Source organism: Myripristis murdjan, chromosome 24 (assembly GCF_902150065.1).
Source record: "Myripristis murdjan chromosome 24, fMyrMur1.1, whole genome shotgun sequence".
Lineage (NCBI taxonomy): Eukaryota > Metazoa > Chordata > Actinopteri > Holocentriformes > Holocentridae > Myripristis > Myripristis murdjan.
In genome coordinates, this window is record NC_044003.1 from 17,336,820 (window position 1) to 17,359,114 (window position 22,295).

General features: G+C 42.5%; 1 protein-coding gene across 2 annotated transcripts in view; it reads left to right on the plus strand.

Annotated features, from left to right (window-relative positions):
* Window positions 1-12,749: 12,749 nt before the first annotated feature.
* Window positions 12,750-22,295, plus strand: part of slc24a4b (solute carrier family 24 member 4b) — a 32,820-nt gene continuing 23,274 nt past the window's right edge. The window contains exons 1-2 of one of the 2 annotated variants that reach the window (XM_030047088.1): window positions 12,750-13,487; window positions 19,268-19,375. In XM_030047088.1, the coding sequence (XP_029902948.1) occupies window positions 13,331-13,487; window positions 19,268-19,375 (265 nt within the window). In that variant the 5' untranslated portion in view covers window positions 12,750-13,330. The remainder of the gene's footprint in view (window positions 13,488-19,267; window positions 19,376-22,295) is intronic. The other variant, XM_030047087.1, reaches the window with a different exon arrangement.

The following is a 22,295-nucleotide window of genomic DNA, read 5'->3' on the forward strand; positions in this document are numbered from 1 at the left end:
CCCTTTCATCACCCCCAACTCTCCAGCCTCACACACGCTGAGTGTGACATCATAGGACATGGTGGAGACTCCTCCCTCACCAATAGCCTTTTAGGCAATCAGAGAGTGGGATATACACAATTACAGCAGAGAGAGTAAGCTGGGAAGTGTGTGTGTGGGTGTGAGTGCGTGTGTGAGATGATCATGCACATGGCACGAGGAGTGAGGCTTGAGCACGGATGGCTAGCTGACGTGCAGGCCCATTTTTATACAGTTGCGTAACATACAGTTTTGCACTTTAGAAACATTAAAATTTAAATGCTCTTTTTTAATCCGTGGCTCACACAGACAAAAAGGAACTTTCATGTCAGGCCTGCACGAATGATGCCTTTTATTTATTTATTTAGTTCTCAGTGCACTTCAGTAACCTGTGATAGAAAGACAGAGGTTGAGTGAGAGAGAGCTGGGGTGGAGATGAGGAGGAGGAGGAGGAGGAGAGTGGCTCTTCTGTGCCACAGAGCATGCCAGCCCTGCCCAGTCACTGCTTTTCATTTTGATAATTGACCGGGAATGCCAGAAATGTCCATCAGCTAATCCTCTTAGCTTTCATAATGCTGACTCTGTCACAGAAGCCCCTGTTTTAATGTAACGAGCAGCTAAGCCTGCAGCATGGGGCAGAGTCGCCCTGGGCCACTGAGGGTGCGCTGCCCCCTGGAGGCCAGCGAGAGATCTGCTCTCAGCTCAACAAGTGTCCTGACAATCTGTCGGGCCTCGTCAAATGTTAAATCCATAAACTGGCCCCACAGTTTCTACCCGCATGGTTTTCACACAGCACTCACTGGCAAGGGCTGACAACAGCTGCATTGCGCAGGAGCATCTTGGTCATGTATATCCATTCATTTCAGTGGAGTGGAGGATGAATGAATTTAATCCCTTTTGAATTCCTGGCCACCTCACTAAGCAGACCACTTAATGCCAATGCCATCAATATAATAATTTGAAAGGGGACAGATTTCTGTGAAATATTAGAATATTCAAATGTAGCATAAGGCACAGAAATCCTATCATATCCAGCTCTCGAACAGGAATTTTAGCCTGTCATTCTGCCAAAATGGACATCTCCCTGAAATGTCTCGAGCTTTTTTTTTTTAACTATTGCTTTATTTGTTTGAGCTGTCAAGATCGAGGCAAATGCAGTACAACATAATGCAACTCTTTAATGTCACTAATTGCATCGCTTGAGACGGTTCAAATTTTGTGGATAATCTTTTACCCCAATTTTGATTATACTACTTTTTTCCCATTCTACATGGATGCAAATATTACCTTCTATACTGTCCTGTCTCAACTGCCTTAAGCAGTACAAATGGATGTAATCGTAAGATTGTATTTTTTAACATCTTGCAAACTCCTAACATTTAAATTAACTGGGGAAAAAGTAGTGATTCGGTAGACTAATTTTGTGGAATGACAACTGAAAAATCCAGTTGTGTGAAATTGCCCTCCAAGTTATCTTGAGAAGCTATGAGTAATTTTTCATGGTGGTGTGTAAAAACAGAGATGAGTCTTCCTCTTCTCCGTTTTCACACTCTTTTCTCCCCTCTCACTCACTCGCCTCCCCCTCCCTGTTCACTCCCCCTGGGCTCTTGCTCAGTTTTTTTCCCTCCACCTCTTCCTGATTCCGCCCTCTTTGGGTAATCCCCTTGTGCCAGCATCTTCCTGCAGTAATGGTCCTGCCCAAAGGGAACCAGTCATGCCCACCCACACTTAAGATACACATAGAAAGGGCTGGGTTGAGCCAGAAGCCTGAATTACACCATTAACTGGGGTGATCCTCTTATGCAACCTGCTCTTCACACCCATCCACAAAGCAGGAATACTCACGAGCACAAATCCACAAAGGCACTTGCTGCCAGATTATCCACGGTCCACAATACTGCAGCTGCCATGTTGCCTTTGTGATAAAACAATGCTTTTTGTTCGGTGCATTCATGGCTTGGGCTGAGCTTGGCTGGCTCCCCGAACGAGACATGTGGATGACTTGTGATCATGTGTATGTGACTGGATATCCAGGAGAGATCACACAAGATGGTCATGCTTAGCTTGAATACAAACGGCTCATTCTCCTCCAGTCAGAGCGAGACAAACCTGAGCAGTTGTTCTTCTTCTGCCCAACGCAGTGGTAGCAGTGGGACAGGAAACACGTTCTTGGACGAGGGCATTATTAGCCCTTAGCAAAGTGCATGCAGGGTGGTGTGTGGTTCCAGCCAGTCAGCAGAATGGAACCTGGCTGGCCTGCTCTTTCTGCTCAGCACATCAGAGGGAAACAGGCTCATATGATGTGACATGGCTGACACCACCTTGAGAGCTGCGAGGAGACCCTGTTGATGATAAATTCAAGCTTTAGTGACATGATGAGGATTAGTTTTCTGTGTTTACCCCTCCAGAAGTCTCTCAGACACTCGGGACAAGCTCACTGTTAACAACAGGAGGCCACACACGCAAGCTGAATCATCATCTGTGAATGATGGCGATGTGAAAATGAGCAAAGAACAGTGTGAGGAGCATGACTCAGCACCACAACCATTTGTCTTTGTGCAGCTCCATTAAGAGGCCCACACTCCTAGAAGTGGCCTGCACCCTGGGGTCAGATTGTTTTTTTTTCCCAATTGATTCTGTTAGCTTTAATTAATTTGGTGCACAATATAAGTGAGGTTTGCCGCCTCAGGAAAATTCAGATAGTGTCAGCTAAGTCACCAATCAGAGAATAGAATACTAAACTTTCTGGCACTGGTATTCTTCTGTCTCATGCTGTTGGCCAGATAAAACAAATACAGCAATCATGTGCAAATACCATTTAAGATCTTATATCCTTGTAAATCTCAGCCAGTACATTGCTGAGAGAAACTGGCCAGACTAGACAGTAAATGGAATGCAATCCAATTGGAGCTTGGTTTTTTACTGTCCCTCTCTTACTGTCTAAAGGCAGAAATATTCAAAGTAAATGTTTTAGGATACTGTTATGGGCAACCAATGCCTCACCATTTTTTTTGTTAACAGAAAGGAAAAGCCACCATGAACATATTGTAAGAGTCAGACAGACACAGCAGAGAACATAATGAAATCTATTGTACAGAGACAGAGAACATAATTAAAGAAATAAATGAGAGCAGAGAGAATAAAGGTGGGTTAAATAAAGGGGTTCTTTATTTTTATGTATGTATATATGCATATCTATCTATCTGTAATGTCAAATACTAAGGTGTATTCAAGAGTCTATATACTACCAAAATGTCTCAACAAATTGTAAAGTTCCACATTTAAGATGTTTGCCATACAGTCAAATGTTGTTTATTAGATAGATAGAGTATAAAAGTAATAACTTCTGTTTCCTTCCAAATAATTCCTTCCAAACTACCTCCCCACAACACTCTTTGCCAACCTCTCTGAAAAGCATTGCCTAGAAACAACATGCAGTATGTAGGTGTTGAGGATGATGAAATCACACTGCAGGAAAATCTACCGGCTCATTGATTTCACTGCATACCAGCCCCCCTGCAGGGTGAACCACACTTCAGTGGAACTCATCCTCATTTGTCCTTTCTGTTTCAAAGTACTGGTGGCCGCATTATATTTTTGGGCCCAGTCTCTGCAGCTCTGATACTATCTTCCCACAATGAATGGGCTGTGGAGTTCTGCTGGCATAACCTCTGTGATCTGTCTCAGTGGTACTCTACTGCACTCTGCAAGGAGAAAAGGTTGCTCTCTGCCTGCCTGCCTGCCTGCCCTTCTTTTCTACTCGGTGGACAAAAGAGTGATATAAAGCAAATTTGGTCCCTATTTTGGTCAATTTGTAACAGGTGATTCAGTCATTCCATGTGGCACCTTTAGAATTCCAAGCAGCAGCCTGCTTCCATTGTTGCATCACAATGGCAAACACTGGTGGGCCTTCAGTAGGTTGCTGCTGCCAAACTCAAGTCATATCATTTTGAGCTAATCAGACATGAAGATGCAGTAGTTTTTGGCAAACTGAAAAAAAAAAAAAAAAACATAAGAGAGGATGACAATGGCTTTTTCAATTCAGCGTTGAGACACAGTGACAGCGTGGCAAGTGGATTGACCTCTGTGCTGAGCAGAGTTAAGCAATTGTCCAGTGGGCCTAACAGAACTGGTAATGACAAGAGTCCAGAAAGTGCAGGAAATCCCTCTCTTGCTGAGACAAAACTGTCTTTGTGGGACATGTCTACTGGAAGTGGGCAGGGTGCTGCAAGTGGTGGCAATGTCTTCAGGTCAGTTGCTGCAGGTTTGGGACTTGTGAACCACAGAAAGCTGAAGTACAGGAACTCTTTGTTCTACGGCTCAACTGTTGAAAAGTTTCTGAAATCAGCCCAGATTGTCTCTCCGACACTTGTCAGCTTCCAGTACACAGGAAACTCCATTGCACATGTTGTGCAGAGATGCACTCCTGCTGTTGTGCAGATTGAAACCTTCACCATGAAAGGCTTTACAAAAATCATCCCTGTGGGCAGTGGCTCTGGCTTCATAATCAGCAGCAATCGCATCATTGTGACTGCTGCTCATGTTTTGAAAAAAATATTCCATGTGAGGCTGGCAAGTGGAGAGGTGTGTCGTGGTACTGTGCTCCATATTGATGAAGAGGCAGACATTGCCATCATCAGAATCAAAGCAAAGCATCCACTGCCTTTCCTGCCCCTGAAGGGACTCTCTGAAGTTCTTCAAGGACATGTCGTGCTTGCCATGGGTAGCCCATTTGTGCTGCAGAACTGGATGGCATTTGGCATTGTCAGTGCAGTGAGGAGGAGCTGTGCAGCTCACCAGATGGAAATGAATGAGATGAGCTACGTCCAGCATCATGTTACCCTTGAATATGGATATTCTGGTGGACCTCTGCTTAATTTGGAAGGGGAAGTCATTGGCATGCACGTTTCACAAGGAGGTGAGGGCATCGCCATTTCTGTTGACAAGTTGAGACAATTCTTATGAAATTCTCTGAAAGAAGTGAAAAAAACACTGCTCCGTCTTCTTACACTTGGTGACTTGAATGCTACATGCTGACTTCTCTGATGTGACATATGGAATTGGCGTGAAGGGCTTGGCTCCCAGTCGCGTCGTCATTGTGCCAAGTAACATTGTGGTGGCAGTCAGTCATGCCAAATTTTGGCACCTCTCACAACACCAGTCACATGATCTACATAACCATGCTGATGTTCAGAGAACACAGATGCATTCAGTTGCCTGTGAAAATGGACCAGACTACAACAATCACATGGACAACTTATTTTGAAGCCCCAAAATGCAACTAGTTTCCTGCTCAGGACCGGATCATCATGGGTTGCTCCTATTGATTTTGAGTAGACTCATGATGGTCTACAGTTTTTGCTACAACCTGCCACCAGCCCCTCCATACCAAGAAGCCAAAATCCAAGACATCTGCATGTCAGCCACCATTATCACCTGCCATAGACGTGCACTGAGGTCCATTGCTGTCTCACCGATTCTGATTAAGTGTCAGGAAGGTGAAGTTAGAGCTTTTAGAAACAGACATTCAGTGCATGCAATCTGCAGGAAAGAATTATTGCACCACTCCCATGAGGAAAGGGCTGGATGTAAGAGATCCAGCACAACAAAGTGTCACAATGGACTCAAGTCATCACAGCACAAAGTCACTTCCACCATCCCAATGTCTACCTGTAGGTGAGCATTGACAGTCTGCTAAAGATGTACCAGTGGAGACAAAATATCGAAATATCAGTATATTTTTAATACACTTGTACCAAGTATTGATATTTGATTTCTCAACTCAATTTGCATAAATGCACATTTGAGTTCTCATATTTGTTCACTGCTTGTTGCAGTCACTGTGAAGAGTAAAACTCTGAAAAACAGGACTGATTCCTACTAACTGGAAAATGATTTTGTCTTTTCCAGGGTATATTTTCTTCTTCAGTTACAGATACTGTGATGTAGCATAGCTGATTAGCTTCCAATATATCCCATTTCGTAGAATCACTTGTGTTTGTTTTTTACCTTACCATTCTGTTTTTTTTTTTTTTTTTTTTTTTTTTTCCTTTTTTCCTTTTTTCTAGCAAGGGACTTCAGAGGAATACTACTGTAGCTGTGATGGAATCTACTTCACTTCAACTCACTTTCCATTCAGGAAATTATTTTCATGGTGAATAAGATTGGAATGTTTGAAACACATAAAAAAGAAAGAATTAAATTATTTATTTATATGTAATGTTCATTAAAAAATGCCCAGGTCTCCTCCAGCCTTCACTGAGCCCCCAACACTAAGACCTGCATCCAATTTCATGCAGTCCTGAAGATTTGCTCAAATGAATAAAATCATTGCATATAGTCAAATGGGGTGTCTTGGGCCTGAGGGATGATGGTGATATTTTGATAGGTAAAAAATGCTGAGGTTGGCACAAAGGAAGTAAGGAAACTGTGCTTTCAGAGGAGAGATGAGGCCTGGCAGACTAATTTGAATGTGTGAGTGGATTTCATTACCAGAATTTTTGTAACATAAGTAAGTGACAGTTTGGGCAATAATTAACCTAAATGTAGCATGAATTCTATTTTAGGTTATCAAATCAAAGGAATCGATGAGATATTTCTTGTAGTAAAAGCACATTACCACTATCCGCAAATTAACAGCAACAATTCATCAAAAATTTAAGATGGTGTATTTTGCCTCCCTATTAAACCTGTAATCACTGAAATTACAAAATTGAGGCCTGACTAGACTCAGCCAGCAAAAAATGAATAAACAGTAATTTATCAAGAAGGTCTTGGCTGCAATCTTGAGAATAGAGTGGAATTACACCTCACCCTAACCTTATGGTGCATTTGTATGCTGGGTTTTCCATGGTAAATGTGAATATGAAATGATAAATATGAGTGGTAGAGTAAATTTCATCATACCCATGTTTACAAGTTGTGTGGTGTATCGCTTTGACACATGGAAAATACGTCAATGTGACATATTAATGGGAAGCCATATAACTTTCTGGATCAATATGTGTAAATTATTGTAACAATCACTGGTCAGATCAATAAGCAAGCAACAGTGATCTAAAAAATATGCTCCTGTTTCCTGGCATTCATTGTTTAGATCTTTCAGTGAACAATGTCACCGGTCCAACTTCTTGACATCACAGCAGACAGGATAACCACCTGAACACAAATACCTGATGAATGTGAATTGGTCACATGACATTTTTGCCAACTTTACAACTTGATAAAGACCACCTGAACGCAACATTTAACCCTAACCTTAACCAGAGATGGTCTAAATAATCCTCTCTCTTGAACTCACCCTCTGCAATTTTGGTTATTGCATCTTTAAAGTTTGTCAGAGAGCAACTACAGAATGAAATCCTTATCATATGTTAAAGATTCTGTAGGTAACTATTTTTCTGGTGTTCTTGGCTGCTCCTGGGGCAATTTTTCCATTTGTTAAAATCTATTCTGTGTTAGTCAAATAACCAATCACCTCAAGGATGCGTTGCTACCTCAGTGTTAGTCACATCTTGTGCGCATGCGCATGTACACTTGCTTCTCCTCCCTAAACAAACTTAGTTTAGATTATAGAATGGCAGAAAAGGCTGGCGAAATTTCTGTTTTACATTAAATTTTCCACAAAATTTTACCCACTCACCCAAGTTACCTACTTCAGCTTTACCTGTATGTTGGAGAGAGAGCTAAAAATAAAGCCAAATCACCAGAAATTATCCTTGGCTGATCAATATACTGTTTTCTCAAGAGGCCTTTTAATGTAGAGTTCATACAAGTAGCATTACCCAGCAGTACGCGTTGTAATCCTTTGTACTGATGGATGCAGTGTAGTTGACTGAGCTCTGCTGTGTTGCAAGCAGCTGATAGTGTATGGCTGAGTGTGTTTCCTTGTCCTGGCAATGAAGACAGCAGTAGAAGAGATGATTGCTGCCTCCAGAATTCACAGATTAGACTCTCTGTTGCTCCTCTCTGCCCTGTTTACTCTTCACACCCGAGCAGGTATACAAATAAACCTGCGGTGCTGCTACAGAAGGCCCAGTGCTGATGATGAATATTTTATTTTTTCCTGCAGCTGACTGAGGAGCTTTCGCAAGGAGTAAAATCAGCAAGTCTCCAGAGATGTTTCCTATGTGTATGTGCACCAAGCTGAAGTGTGCTGTTAGTGGCAGCCGCTGGGTAAAGTGGGCTTGACAATGGTAAGACACTGAATTATTGGCAGGTTGAAATAATAAAGGGCAGTTGTGCAATAAACACTGAACTTGAGATAACTCTCCATCCCCGTCCGCTGGCTTCAAACAATTAGTGAAATATTAGTTGAAATGCCAGCAGTGCATTAATGTGAGGTGTCAGACTTCTTTCTTTAGCTCAGTGTCACCCAGTCATCCCTCCCCACCAAACATGAACACACAAACCTCAGCAGAATCAGCTGCTCTTATGCATGTGATGTGCAGACTCATTGCAGCTATTGCAATTGTGCAACAATTCAAAAGGGCATCCTGTATTCCAGCCAACCGTTTCCTCCTCTTGAATCACATAAACAGAGAGCCACACAAACTTCAACCTCAAATTTTTGATTTTATCAACAAAATGTCTTTGTATATTATCTCTGCTAGGCAGCAGCCCAGAGGTGGTAGGCAGTTTGAGGGGGAATGCCAACCCTCCTCACCCCCCGTTAGCAAAATGACAAAAAAGCCCCTTGTTAACCATGCTGCCTATAGTATTCCTCTAATATTCTTTTATTATTTTCATGATCATTCAGTAGCATCTGTGCTGCTGAAAATACATCCAAGCCTAAGTCAGCTCTATGACAAAATATTTTAGGGGAGACATGACTACAGACAGTTTTACTAGAGATGTTTGCGGTGGAGCAGGTAATGTGACCGAGGAAATTATTATTAATGATGAATTCTAATGATGAATTATTTTGAGAAACATGAGAAAACCCTGCCTGCCTGCACTGCATAAAATTAGGTGTATTTACTCATTACTTTGATACAGAAAACTTAAGGAAAAAAGGAAGATGACTGGATAAACTGGAATTGTAGAATTAGAAATGTCACAGTTGTGGCTAAGTTGTCCTGCAACAATGTCATTTGGGAGGTGTTGGTGGTGTGGGAGCAGGGCGTTGCTCCCATTGGGCCACCCTCACCTCCTGATAAAAGATAATATATCACCTACTGCCTGGAGGAGATCATGCACTTGGTAGTATGTTTCTGTCCCTGTGTGTATCTATCTGCCCACAGCTAATCTTACATACCACTGGGCCTATCTGCCTAATATTTTTTGTGCACAGTTATGACTTCATGTTCAAGGACCTCTCCTGGTTGCGGTGATTCAAAACATTTGAAAAAACTGTTTTATACCACAATTCAGTGCTAACTCCTCAGCTATTTTTTCACCTTAGCCAGAGCTCTGGAGAAGGGGAAATATGCAGGCAGTGCCTCTGTATTTTCTCTTCTCCATGTAGGCAGAAAAAAAAGGTATTGCTCCTGTCCAGATTTACATGCCTAGGTAAGACAACGCGCCTGGCAGAGATCTGCATTCTACTTAGCTCAAGCTTTTATTCTATTTTTTTTTTTCTGAAATGTATTTGTTTGTGACAGGTGGCAACACCATGAAACAAACTGTTTCATCTACAAGTCAACTACTTAAAAATAATAATAATAATAATAATAATAATAATAATAATAATAAACAGGTCCATTTTACTGCAGTGATTGTGTAATGGTGAGGTACAATGATGCTTTTTGGTGATTTTATGACTTAACAGAGAACGTGGCTACATCCTACAGCAGTCATTTTGTTACATTCACTTCTGATTTCAGGTTTACCAACACATAATCTCTTTGTAAGGTAGTTACATGTTCTAAATGTGCACATTTAATTACAATATGGTGATCAAGTCGCTATCTGCTGACAAAGACGTGCATGCAATCCTCCTACAGCCTCAAATTACACAGACAGAGCATGGTTAACTGTCACATGCTGTCAGTTCCTGTTTCAAAGGCTCAGACAGTACATTTCAAAAAAGTTTTAAAGGTCTTGAAAACAGTATGTAAATCAGTCCATGGTTCTGCCATACCATACTTAAACACAATGAATTACACCCAGTGAACAAAGTCACGAGTTACACCAGAAATAATGGAGATGAGGCTGGATATAGAGCCACTGAGTCAAGCAGCAATTGTTGGTTGACACAGTTCATTGTTAACAACTTTGACATTAAGTCATCAGTGATGTGCAGTGCAATGACGTGACACATGCTTGGCATTTATGTCAAAGGACAGAGTTACATAGACTGACTGTTCTTTTTGACATCTGCCCCTATTAAAACACTCCAATGAGAGAAATCTCTTACTCTCTGTCTCTCCCCCAGCTAAACACCACATTTCACACACAGTGCTGTCTTTGCTGCAGATTGGTGGCCATGCACTGGGTCCTGCAGAAGGCAAAGGAGGCCATGTGTGTATGTTTGACTGAGCCAGGGAGTGTAAAGCAGTGGCTAAATCTCTGTAAGCAGCCCCTGGCACTGGTCCCCGATTGCCTGCCTGTTGTGTGGGCAGAGGCCTGGGGGGACTAATCCCTTGGCACAGGCATGGGTCACACATGTTGATGTGTGCATGAGCGTGTGCATGTGTACACAGCGAAGACCCAAGCCGCTGGATAAAGACACAACCTGGCCACACACTCAGAAAGCCCCCAGTAATAACCTTTGACACCTTCCATGTTTGACTAGTGGCCTTTGCAAAACATCTCAGTAGCTTCTTGAAGTTTGACAGGAAGTGTTTTTGGAGGGCTGCCCCGCCCTGTATCAACACGGACTGTGCCGATCTTATATAACTGCAGGTCTGCAGGAGATTGTGGCCTAAACACGCTGACCTCACGACCACCAACATGCTGCTCGTTTTTTGCTTAAGTGGGCAGCCATGGTGGTGTAGCTGACAAGCTGTTTTAGCCTTGTCAAACTGCTTCGGCACAAGGTTGCCACAGCTCACCGTTCGGTTATCTTGGCAACTAAGGTGACCAGAAACAGTGTCGAAGGAATAAAGCAGCTTCTACGGCTCACAAATCCACTGCCACACTCGTGCGTGTGCTGCTGGTAATTGTGAGTCACACTGGTTGCGAAAAAGTTTTCATAAGTGGGAACAATGTTGGCTTTTAATTGCATGGGGCAAGCTATTAAAAGTTCAACAATGGGAACTCAGTTCATTATTACACGGGCAGTCTATAAATACAGCTGGTTAATAAGGGTGGCTGCTGCACACTGCAGTGGAGATGTGTGTTCAGGACCCATAGATGGAGTAAGCAGCAAAACTGCAGGGCCTTTTTTCACCTATATGCCTGCAAAATTCCAGATATCACTGATCAGTGAGCATTTCAAGGAGAAAGGAGTTATCCTTGATGTTGATTAAGGGGAAACAGTACAGGAATTTATGTGGAAATTGGATAAAAAAAGGACACAATTTATGAATGGCACTGTAGTATTCAAGTAAACTGTCCCATATGTAACATGTTTCATCTTTGATACCATTTGCAAAGGGTGTATTTTGGATGTGTACAGACACACACACACACACACACACACACACACAGCATATATCCAAGAGTAACATTCTACGTATCAATTCCATTCCATACAATTTACATTTTGAAGCACAAGGGCAACGACAACAGATGATGACAGATGTCCAATGACATGTGACCTTGCCAGTCACAAGCCTACCCAGGATGCTACCCAGTCTTCACTTGAAGCTGAACTGCTGACAGATCTGCAGCACTGCACAACCATTTAACATCACTCACGGATGTAGTGGAGGAGAAATCAACTTTAATTTGGTGTGCCCACTGTTTTGTCAGTGGGATGGTTTAACAAGCAATTTTAGGCTTATGTAAACTTTAATTCATATGACACTTAGGAGTACCAAGGGTGTCACACTGCTGAAAGTTATATGAGGATGGGGTTATAATTTGGAGGTTATAATTTACCCACCTTTAAAATTACCACTGTAACACTAAGGCTGCGGTTCCCATTTAATTGTCATTATTATGTACAGGAGGTGCGTTTATGTAAAGCAATTTTCTCAAAAGCAGAAGCATGGAGCGATGCTTAAGCCATTATAATCTTGGGGGGAAAACCTTTGGGTTGAGAGAAAATATTTCATGGTTGTGAATTTGGGAAACAGCGGGTATTGATGCCCCTGAGCTGGAAGATCTATCACCTCAATTATTCAGCACCATATCAAAATGATCATAGCAGGTGACTTGTAGGCCAGTTATTAAAGGGGCTGTGCTCAGGACCCAGAAAGATATTGGATTTGGTTTCATAACACCAGCAGTGGGTGTATTGGGTGTTTTCGTTGGGCTTGCTTTGAGTAGCATGATAGGGCTTGCCACGGCGCACCAACCCAGCCTATATTTGGTCTCAATGGCGACGTGTAAATAATGTGAAAGATTGCCAGGCTCCAGGGATCGATCAACTGCTGTCTGGTGAGATTTTCAAGGTGGACCTTCCAGAGAGGGGCAGAGGGGGCGAGAGGGAAAGAGAGGCATGATCTTTTCCCTGCAAATCCATGCTGTTTGCACATGACATCCTCGGGAAAAGTTGAGCCCAGTCATGTGCTTTATTCCAGGGTATGTGAGGGGTATGTGTAAGCAGAGTAGAGCGGCAGCTGGAAGCGGGGAGTTGATGGTCCTCTCTCATCAGCACAGCTTTTCTGCACTGAGGAATTCATGTGGAGGGGGAGGCGCCCGACCGAGGCGAGAGGCATGACTTTGCTGCCCGAATTCAACAATTAACCTTGATGAACACAGATTGGTTTCACCTAATAGGCTTGGAGCGTGCGACCCGGTTCAGCTGAACGATTCCGCGTTTACGACTCGTAAACTGACGCATTTTATGCCTCATACAAAAACTAGAATATAGGAGGCGTGCTGCATGTAGGCTTTTTTTTTTTTTCCTCGGGACAAACCTGGATTCATTTCCCCCGCATGTTGCCATGGGAGCCCGTCAGTTGACATTCAGCCGGAAGAATCCGAGATTGGGCAAATTGCTGAATTGATTTGGGGAACATATATCGGAATTTGACCGCCTTGTCATTGCCTGGTCCATCAGTCCCAGCAGCTGAGCGGCATCGTCTCGGCGGCGGAGACAAATAAAAAAAAAACTGTCCGCTTCACTACTCTCCATCTGCGCCCTGGACGGCTTGAAATGAGGACCGCGTCCCGGCTCTGTTTCGTTTGAAGAGGCGGCGGCAGGGCAGTTTCTCCGGTCTCAAGGACGCCAAAAAGTGTCCGCCGGGCCAAGCTGCGAAGCATGGAACGGGACGGCAACATGAGCTCGTCCAAAAAGACAATCATCGCGAAGATCTTTAAAGTTCGGAAGAGGAGGGAGATGCTTTTTGTACAAGTGTGCTTTATCTGCAGTATCCTCTCCGTGGCATGGGGCATGTCGGCGCTGCTGACCAAGACAGGTGAGTCGGGGAACCAAACAGGGGGGAGAAACTGCTGAGAAGCGCCGGGGCATGGAGGACAGAGGATGGAGCGCAACGGCGCAGAAATCTGCAGTGTAATCGTGCACCCTCCAAACCTCATTCATTCATTGTAATTAAGGAATCGCCTCCCATCGGTCAGAAAAAGTAACCGATATAATGTCAAGGGCATGGGATCACAAGGTTTGAGCCGTATATTTTTCTAATTAATCTGCATTATGTGGAATATGGGGACATTTGAGTAGAGTAGGTGCGCGTCATTAGATGCCTCTGATTAATGCTTTTCTGCCCATTTAGAGGAAAGTCTGTAGTTTGCATTAAAATGCAGCAAATACAGCGTTTGTCTTGGCTTTCAGGCCCATCACACCCGGGACAAAAAATCAGCTGCACCTGTTATTGTCAGGCGGTGATATAGGTCACAGGATAATTATTTTTTTCCTCAGCACGTTGGAGTATGCGTCTGTTTGTCCGTATGCCGCAGTGTGCGCGCTGTGGCAGGCGGCACGTTTTTAATTTAAGAGCCACACACACGCACACCTCAACCTCAGCAGGCACACCAGGAGCCGACCCTAGAAAGGCATTTTTGTTTAGCACCCATTTGGTTCGAGCCTAGTCGTTTTTCTCCATACCGATTACGCAGATGCCACGGCCATTCATTTGGGGGGTGGTGGTAGTGTGTGGGGGGGGGATTAAACACGAGGAAGCCTGTGCACGCGAGCTGATGCATTATTCACAGCTGCTGTCCGAGGTGTACACTGTGCAAACCCCTCGGATTCAGATGACTGATCATGCATGGTGTGCTGCGTGTGTGACAAGCCCCATGCATCTACGCGCGCGCGCGCGCGCACAACACACGCACACACACACACACACACACACACACACACACACACACACACACACACACACACACACACGCACATCAAAACAACATGCACTCCCATCCACATGTGTCAAAACTCTTACCTCAGGCCGTGCAAACACTTTCACACGCAGAGCATCCCACTGGCCTCACACTGTTATGTAATCTAACGACCAAGACAATTAACCTTGGCATTTTGCTACTGAGGAATGATATCTGACAGGCCGCTGGGATCAGAGGTTATCCAGCCAAAATACAGCCCCAGGACAGCACCTTGTTTGTAGGCTGGGTTCAATTAGCTTGGAGGCGCATGAGACAGTGTTAATTTCCGGTGTGACTATTGCAAACATTTTTGGCTCTGCCGCAACACAGATTTTAACTGCTTTATTGCAACCTAGAATTTCTCTGTATATGGCGACAAAAAAGCGCTCAATCTGTTTCGTCCTCTAAGCGCTTTTAACCCTGACCCTCAACCCCAAGCCCTGTTGTGGGATCTGTCCATCTGCATACACTTAGGTTCCATGGCCAAAATCAGTTGTAAATTCACCACACTATGTATGTGTCCAATGGATATATTGGGAGTTTTATTAATTACATTAAAAACAACAAGAGGCTTAAAAGATTATTCTGAAATGATATCATACAGGCAAGTGCAAATCTCTTATCTCCAAAGGCAGGCTCTGGGAGCCAAAGTAAGCCCCCCGGTCACTAATGGCTCGCTTTTTCATTTAATTAAGTTTGCCTGACCCGCACGGTGATGGTTGCCATGTAGGGCTATTTGACAGAGGGCGTGCCTTGTACATTTCAGCCATGATCGACTGTTTGACCAGCAGAGATGGCAGCGATGTCAAGGTGAGGCAGATGAGAAGTGTTTGATGAGAGAGAAATGGAATCCCCTCTGGACCCACTGCTCACCATAATCAGATCTGTCTTGCTGAATAGCCATGACGCTCTCAACCCTCAGCTATCACAATACAGGAACACAGATTCTTCATCTCACAGCAAGACCTGTGTCCCCTCTTTGCCACCCGTTTGATTGATCAAATACTGCTGGGAGTGGTGCTGCGCTGAATGGGCCAGATGGATAGCATTTGATGTGCTACTCGTGGGTTACATCTCCATAAAGAGGGGTGGAGCATGGCCTTTTATTATGTGTGGTGACTGGGGTGCACGTGTGCGTGAGTGATGGAGATACACGCAGGGACTAGAACAGGTGTTTGTGGAAGCAGGGCAGGGCCCTGCTATGACAGGCATGTGCAGCAGACTGATGGTGATGATGGGATGGGAGGCGGCAGGCTGTGCTGGGGATGTTTTTGGCAGCGGGAGAGCAGAGTGGAGGTGTACTCACATAAGAGAGCACGTTGATGACACGGGAGGTAAAGGGGAGATTGATTGTTGTCCTTGGTCCATCTCCCTCCTGAGCTGATTGGTCAGAGCTGGAGGACGACATTACCCTCTCTGGCTCCCTCAGCTCCTCAGTACAATCGGCTGGAAGTAGCTGCCTGTTTTTTCCTCCCACCTAATTTCTTTGTTACTGCTCCAAGGCACCAAAACAGGTTTAGTATCTGTTGCAATCTCTGTAACCTACCATGTTCTGCACTGCCGGTCTTAGAATTGCAGCTTGGCCTTACACCATGTGCATACCAAACAGTGTAGCACACCTTGAAAGATGTGCCTGTCCAAAAAGCCACTAGAAGGCACGTGGACAGTGTACAGTTCCCCTAACCTTGAACAATTTTCCAACATGTTTTTACAGTCAAGGCTGATGTGGACAAAATAAAATTTCACAATATCTTTGAATAGCTTTTTTTGTTATTGTCACAGTATTGTAGGAATGACAATTGGTGCAGTCATTAGATATTTATACACCAGAGATTTTTGATAAACCCATTAATTGAGTTGATCATAAAATCATTAATGTGGATATGATGACCAAGCGATACCAGTAAATAATAGGACAGCTAAAACAGCCTTAATCAATTCAGAAAATTGCATCCTTTATGGTAATGCAGCCTTTAAATATTTAAAACCATGAGAAAAGAGTTGTGCCATATCACAATATCCCAAATCCCAGATGAAATCCAGTCTCATAGTAGTATTGATATAATATCAATTGTAGTGTCTGACCCTATAATCAAGGAGATCATTTTATTTTTAAGCTCAATTAATTTCTTGAGCTTGTAAACATACCCATAAGGAGTGGAATCAAAACTCTGTCCTGGTTAGCTAAGGCTATAAAACAATAACTTAGTTGGTCCTGTGGTATAGTGGTGACCACCATAAACAAATCAGTTATTTCTTGGCTCAGTGCCTGTCTGTCTACCAAACTGCCTGTCTGTCTGCGAAACACCAAAACCCGCTCATCCGTTAGTGAGATCTCCTGCTGAGAGACAGACAAATTAAATTAACTGGGGTGAAAACATAACCGCCTTGGCTGAAGTAATTAACTATCACTGACAAAAATTATGCAGAACTTAATGAACTGATTTTTAATATTTTTATGTTTATTGTTGGTTGCTAAATTAGGCAACATGTCTGTTTATAATCAAGACCTTAAATTCCCTCACTACACCAGACTGCTGTTGGCCAGGAGGAAGAACAAGACGACAACTGTCAAAGTGAGTCATAACTTTGGGAGCGAAACAGGCGTGGCGTGAGCCAGCAGCATCTTGCCCGCCACACACTGCATGAATGCACCCCGTATTTTCCCCGGAATTGAGGGGATTGAATCTTCCTCCTTTGCTTTTTCTTTTAGGTGCTACAAGGGGAAAGCACAGGTATATGTGCATATGGAGCACAGTGGCTCTTCCCTAACTGCATTTCTATGCACTGCTCTAAATAATCGGCAAGAAAGCAGATGTCAGATTTGCTTAAAGTGATTCCACACCTTCAGTCTGTCTGAAAACTTAAACTGATATCACTCAAGTTTAAAATAAAATAAAATAAAATAAAATAATACATCTATCGTACCATTTTTTTTCTGACATGTACACATTATACACTGCAGTCAGTTGTGGACCAGCTGAGGCCAGTCAGTATGAGCTGACTTGGTATGGATGTGAGAACTTGACTTCTATGCCCTGTATCTTTTTTATTTTTCAAATAACTGATCCCTTTTGTGGTACCCATTTTTTTGGTACAGTTCACAGCATCCCCATGCTGGGGGATGGTATTGGCATTCAGAGCCCAGCTCTGACATCCGATTAAGTAGTGTGTTTATTTTGAGCGATGCCAGGATGAAAAAGGAGTGAAGGGGAAGACCTGAGGCACAAGAGGAGTGAAACAGAGCCTGGTTAGTGAGGAGGAACAGGTTGGAGTGATGGCTGGGGTGTTTAGTCATGGGATTTGAGAGCAGTGGGAAGCTGCTGCGGTCTGCCTGTGTGGAATCTGTTTGTCCAGTGCCTGCTGATCACCAGGCTGTTTCACTATGCTGGATTTAAGATGCTTTAATGCTCAAATGTATACATTTGGACACAGAATATACCAGAATTTTTTTTTTTTTTTTTTTTAGAATGAGGCAGAGTCACTGTACATGAAAAATGAACAATTCTGTGCAATTTTGAATACAGTATTTTAAAATCATGTTTATGTTTCACATACTGCATGCTATAATGTACATCTTGGTTAGGCTAGTATTTTTAAGTTTGATTGTACTAAACAGCGTTTAGACAAATGACTCCCAGACCCAAGTTTGCTCTCTTAAAATGGTGGATCGGGATAAGTGTGTTACATTATGAAAACTGTGGTCAATGTTGAAGGTCACAAACATGTTTTCTTTTTGGTCTAATGAGCCTCTATGGAAATTGTTTCATTACACATTCAAGCACAAAAGATATTCTCAGATTCAAACAACCAAATTGTCCACAGATATGTTAAAAATGTATTCTTTGGGGTTTTCGCTTTTCTCCCGGATTTCTTGCAGTAGCTCTGAGTTGCAAGAGTCTTTTCTGTACTTAACCATCACTGCCTCTAAAAGTCAATGGTGGAAGTTAAATAGGCCTGCTGAGACTCTAATCATCTTGCTCATGAGCAGAATCGGGGATACGTGAATAAACAATGAAGACTTGCAGTTCTAGGATCTCTGCGAAATAAAATCTCCTTCAGAGGCTTAGCCAATGTAGAATTTGAAAACAAAAGCCAGACAATTTGTAAGTAAGCTATTGATGACCTGGTAGAGATGAATCAAACTCACAGACTCTTAATTCCTCTACACAATTCTTTTAGAAATTTACCTTCCAGTGATTTCTAAGTCAGTTTTCTCTGCATGCAGCAGGACACTAAGTATAGGATACAATAAGCATTGTAAACACCATTATATGTTTTTGAACAGTTTAAAACACTGCCCTACTTGTCAGTGACATTTTACATAATAGATTTGGGACAGCATTTTTTTTAATATCCTTATTACTGAGGCTTAAGAGCAGTTTAATGAAAAATGAAACTTCTCTGCCCCTCACCCCCACCTAACATAATGGCACAACAGAGCAATTTGATGTTATTTATTGCTGTTGCTGGATGAAAATGGCATGTCTCCATGAACGGAACTTTTAAGGGATTAAGGAAAGCAACCTTATTATTTGGATTAAAGACCATGCTTTTTCAAAATTATATTATGGGTTTTGAACAGGTTTCACAGACCTTTTGGGTGATGAAACGTACTCGGCACATAAACGACCGTGTCAATTTTGATCGCTATTTAAAAAATGAAAAATAGCGAAGTTGGGCGTCATGGGGTTTCCATGATTTCAAAGAGTTTCAGAAATGCTCCTGGAATGCGTTCAGTGTTGTCACCCTTCCAACATGTGACATGCTTTAATGTTTTGCTTAAAACTTGGCTTGTCATTGAATTGTACGGATGACGTTTGATGTGACGAGCAAAGCTGTGTGTTTTCTGTTGCAGGTCATGGGATGGTAGTGGAGGGCCAGCCGGACCATGAATTCTGGGGAAGGAAGCTCATGGCCACAACGCCAGACAACGAAACTGAGGGGAAGAACTGCACAGAGCCAGGTATGCTGGTCGAGACCAGGGCAAATGAAGTGCAATTCAATAAATAAACTTAGTAAATTGTGCATTTGTCTTTCAGAATCTGAAATAATTCCCTCCTCAGAATGAATATAGGTCTACATCCACCTGTCAATATTCAATAAATCAGCGCATAGAAATGGACTAATTAATGCATTAAAGTTTGCGGACCATTGTAGGCTTCTGCAGGTGAAATCCCTTATTAAATCATCTGTAGTGCTGGGAAGAAAATAAACCAAACATCGATGAAAATGCCTGGTTTTGATATTTTTTTTTGCCAGGCAGGGAAACATCAAGGTGACACCCACAAGTGGCAGAGTCCAGCCGACCTGTTTCGCTCCACATCCTGATATTGACCTTATGTTGCTCTTAATCAATTTAGATCACTTGCACTGTAACAGACACTGAAAGGACTTATTTTAAAGCACCCTTAATATACTTCAGGGAAGCAGCCAAAGAAATAATTAGTTAAATTGAGTTATATGTTGACAAATCCATTGACATCACTGACATCCACATTAGACAGCAAGACATTAGTTCCTATTTTGCATGAATAAATAAATAAAGAAAAGATCAAATTATGGCAGCTATTTAAGTTCATTTGGATCAGATATTGAAGGGAGGAAAACGGAAAATTACACATACATATTTTGTAGATGTTACTGAATTGTGTTGGATTTTTTTATTTATTTATTTTTTTACTGGTTTAGTATTTAAGTCAAGCTTTGCGTCATGGTACCTTGGAGGTTCAATAACCCAAATAACAAATTTACTTATTATGTAAGTGTCACTTGCGGATAGCCAAAATAAAACATAAGAATATTCAGCTTTCCAACAGAAAAGCAGCACTGCATTACATGAAAGTATTAGAATACTGGGAAATATTGATCTTGAGAATTGTGCTGTATGTCTTGAAATTGGTTGAACAAGCTAGGAGAGTGTTTAAGGATGTCAGTGAAATGGAAGTTGTATTTTTAGATTTCCCCCACTGCCGTGAGTGCTTTAGTGCAGCATCATGATGTACACCAGCTTTATGTTTTTCTGCACCGCTCAGTGGGAACATCATCGCACTGACACGGCTACTGTTAGGGGTTTGACTGCCATTTTGGCCCGCCATTGTCCTGTAAATGCCATATTAGCTAACTGCACAGCACATTAGGACAGCTTGCTCTTTCCATTATAAAGCCTCACGAGTTTCAACCTATTAAATTAGCTCCAGGCATAAAGCGTTGAAGGAAGATGGGAGAGACAGGTTTTAAGCCCTGAGATGAGTGACGTGAATTTTGCAAAATGGAGTGCAACTTAATATTAGGAAGATAGTCGTAATATTTAGTACGTTATTTGAACAGCACACAGAGGGTGACACCGGGGGACAGACAATTTGGCAGGTAATTTGAGGCGTTATTTTTAGCTCTTTTTTTGTAGCACCACAGTTGCACTATTGAAGACTAACGGTCTGTTTCTTCATTACTGGTCACAGCAGGTGGAATCCTGTAGGGTTTAGTGAAATCACTGATGCTATAGCCTATTGTGTGTGTGTGTATGTGTGTGTGACATTTATTAAACACTCGAAATAAAAATAAAAAATTTCACCCCACACTCCCTTCATCTAAATGCCATATTTCCTACATTCAAATTAAAATGTGATTAGGATATGTATTTTGCTGCCCTTTGTACACTTCATGACTTTGAACCGCTCAGTATTTTGACCACTTTAAATGCTAACTTTTCTCCGAGTCACATTGGGGTCCTCTTGAAACGAGTGCCAGTTGACAAGATTATGTGCTGGAAGTCTTACTTCTAATCTCAGGGATTACCTTTTTTTCCCTTTCAAATGTCTTCCTCACTAGAGGCACCAAACTGCACTGCGTGGTGCTCATTTTATCCTGCGCTGTAGTCTCTCCCCCCTGCCATCCCACTGCTGTTCTGCCTTCACAGAGTTAACTGATGATGTCCGTTGGATTCTTGCATCCTGGCCTCATAATTGGCCCCGCTGTAGACTCACCAGTTCGTAGGCGTTACTGGTTGTTCACACTGTAAGCAATTTGGTAGATGGATCTCTACGTGGGCCAACTGTTAGCAGTGTGAGAAGCTCTGATTGCATCTATGTAGCAGCCCAGTGCAGAAAGTTTCCGATGTCATCAGTCATGTGTTTTTTTTTGCGGTTTTGGTGTTTCCAAGGAGAGTTCAGCTGAGGGAAACTGCACTTGTTTGTAGATTTCACTTCCCATTAGGGGTGGGACAATAAATCGATAATGCAATAATATTGCAATACTTTCTCTTGTGATACATTATCAGTACGCTTGTGTCAAGTATTGTTATTTGAGTCTTCAATTTCATTTGCACAGATTTGAATTCCTATGAGGTGTATTTGCTCCCTGCCTTTAGGTATTTGAACTGGAACTGTTCTGCCACTGAAAAGCACGACTGATTTCTGCTTATTTAAAAATTATTTTGCCTTTTCCAGGGTATTGTTTTCTTTTTCGGTTACAGATATCATGATGTATCATAGCTGGTTATCTTTCAATTAATCGCTATCGCAGAAACTCGTGTAGTCCATCATTAACGTGGGTAAAACATTGATAGTAATGGACTGCCAGTTAACCCAGTGATTCCTACCCCCATCCAAAAAGCTTCCTCAGTTCTGAACTGGAGAAGAAGTGAAACATCTTCCAAATCTAAAGTCCAGTTGCCCTTGATTCAACTCTCCTTGGATAACCATGACTTGGAAGACTGAGAATCTTGAGATGCTTTCTCTCGTTACGCTACATGCCACGAGTTAACATAGTATATAAACAGAGAAAGCTCAGAATCACTTCAGAGTTTACCAGCAGCCCCAACAATGGATGCAATCCCTCACCAAGCATCACTTTTAAGATGTTTATTCCTGTAGTTTTCCAGAGAA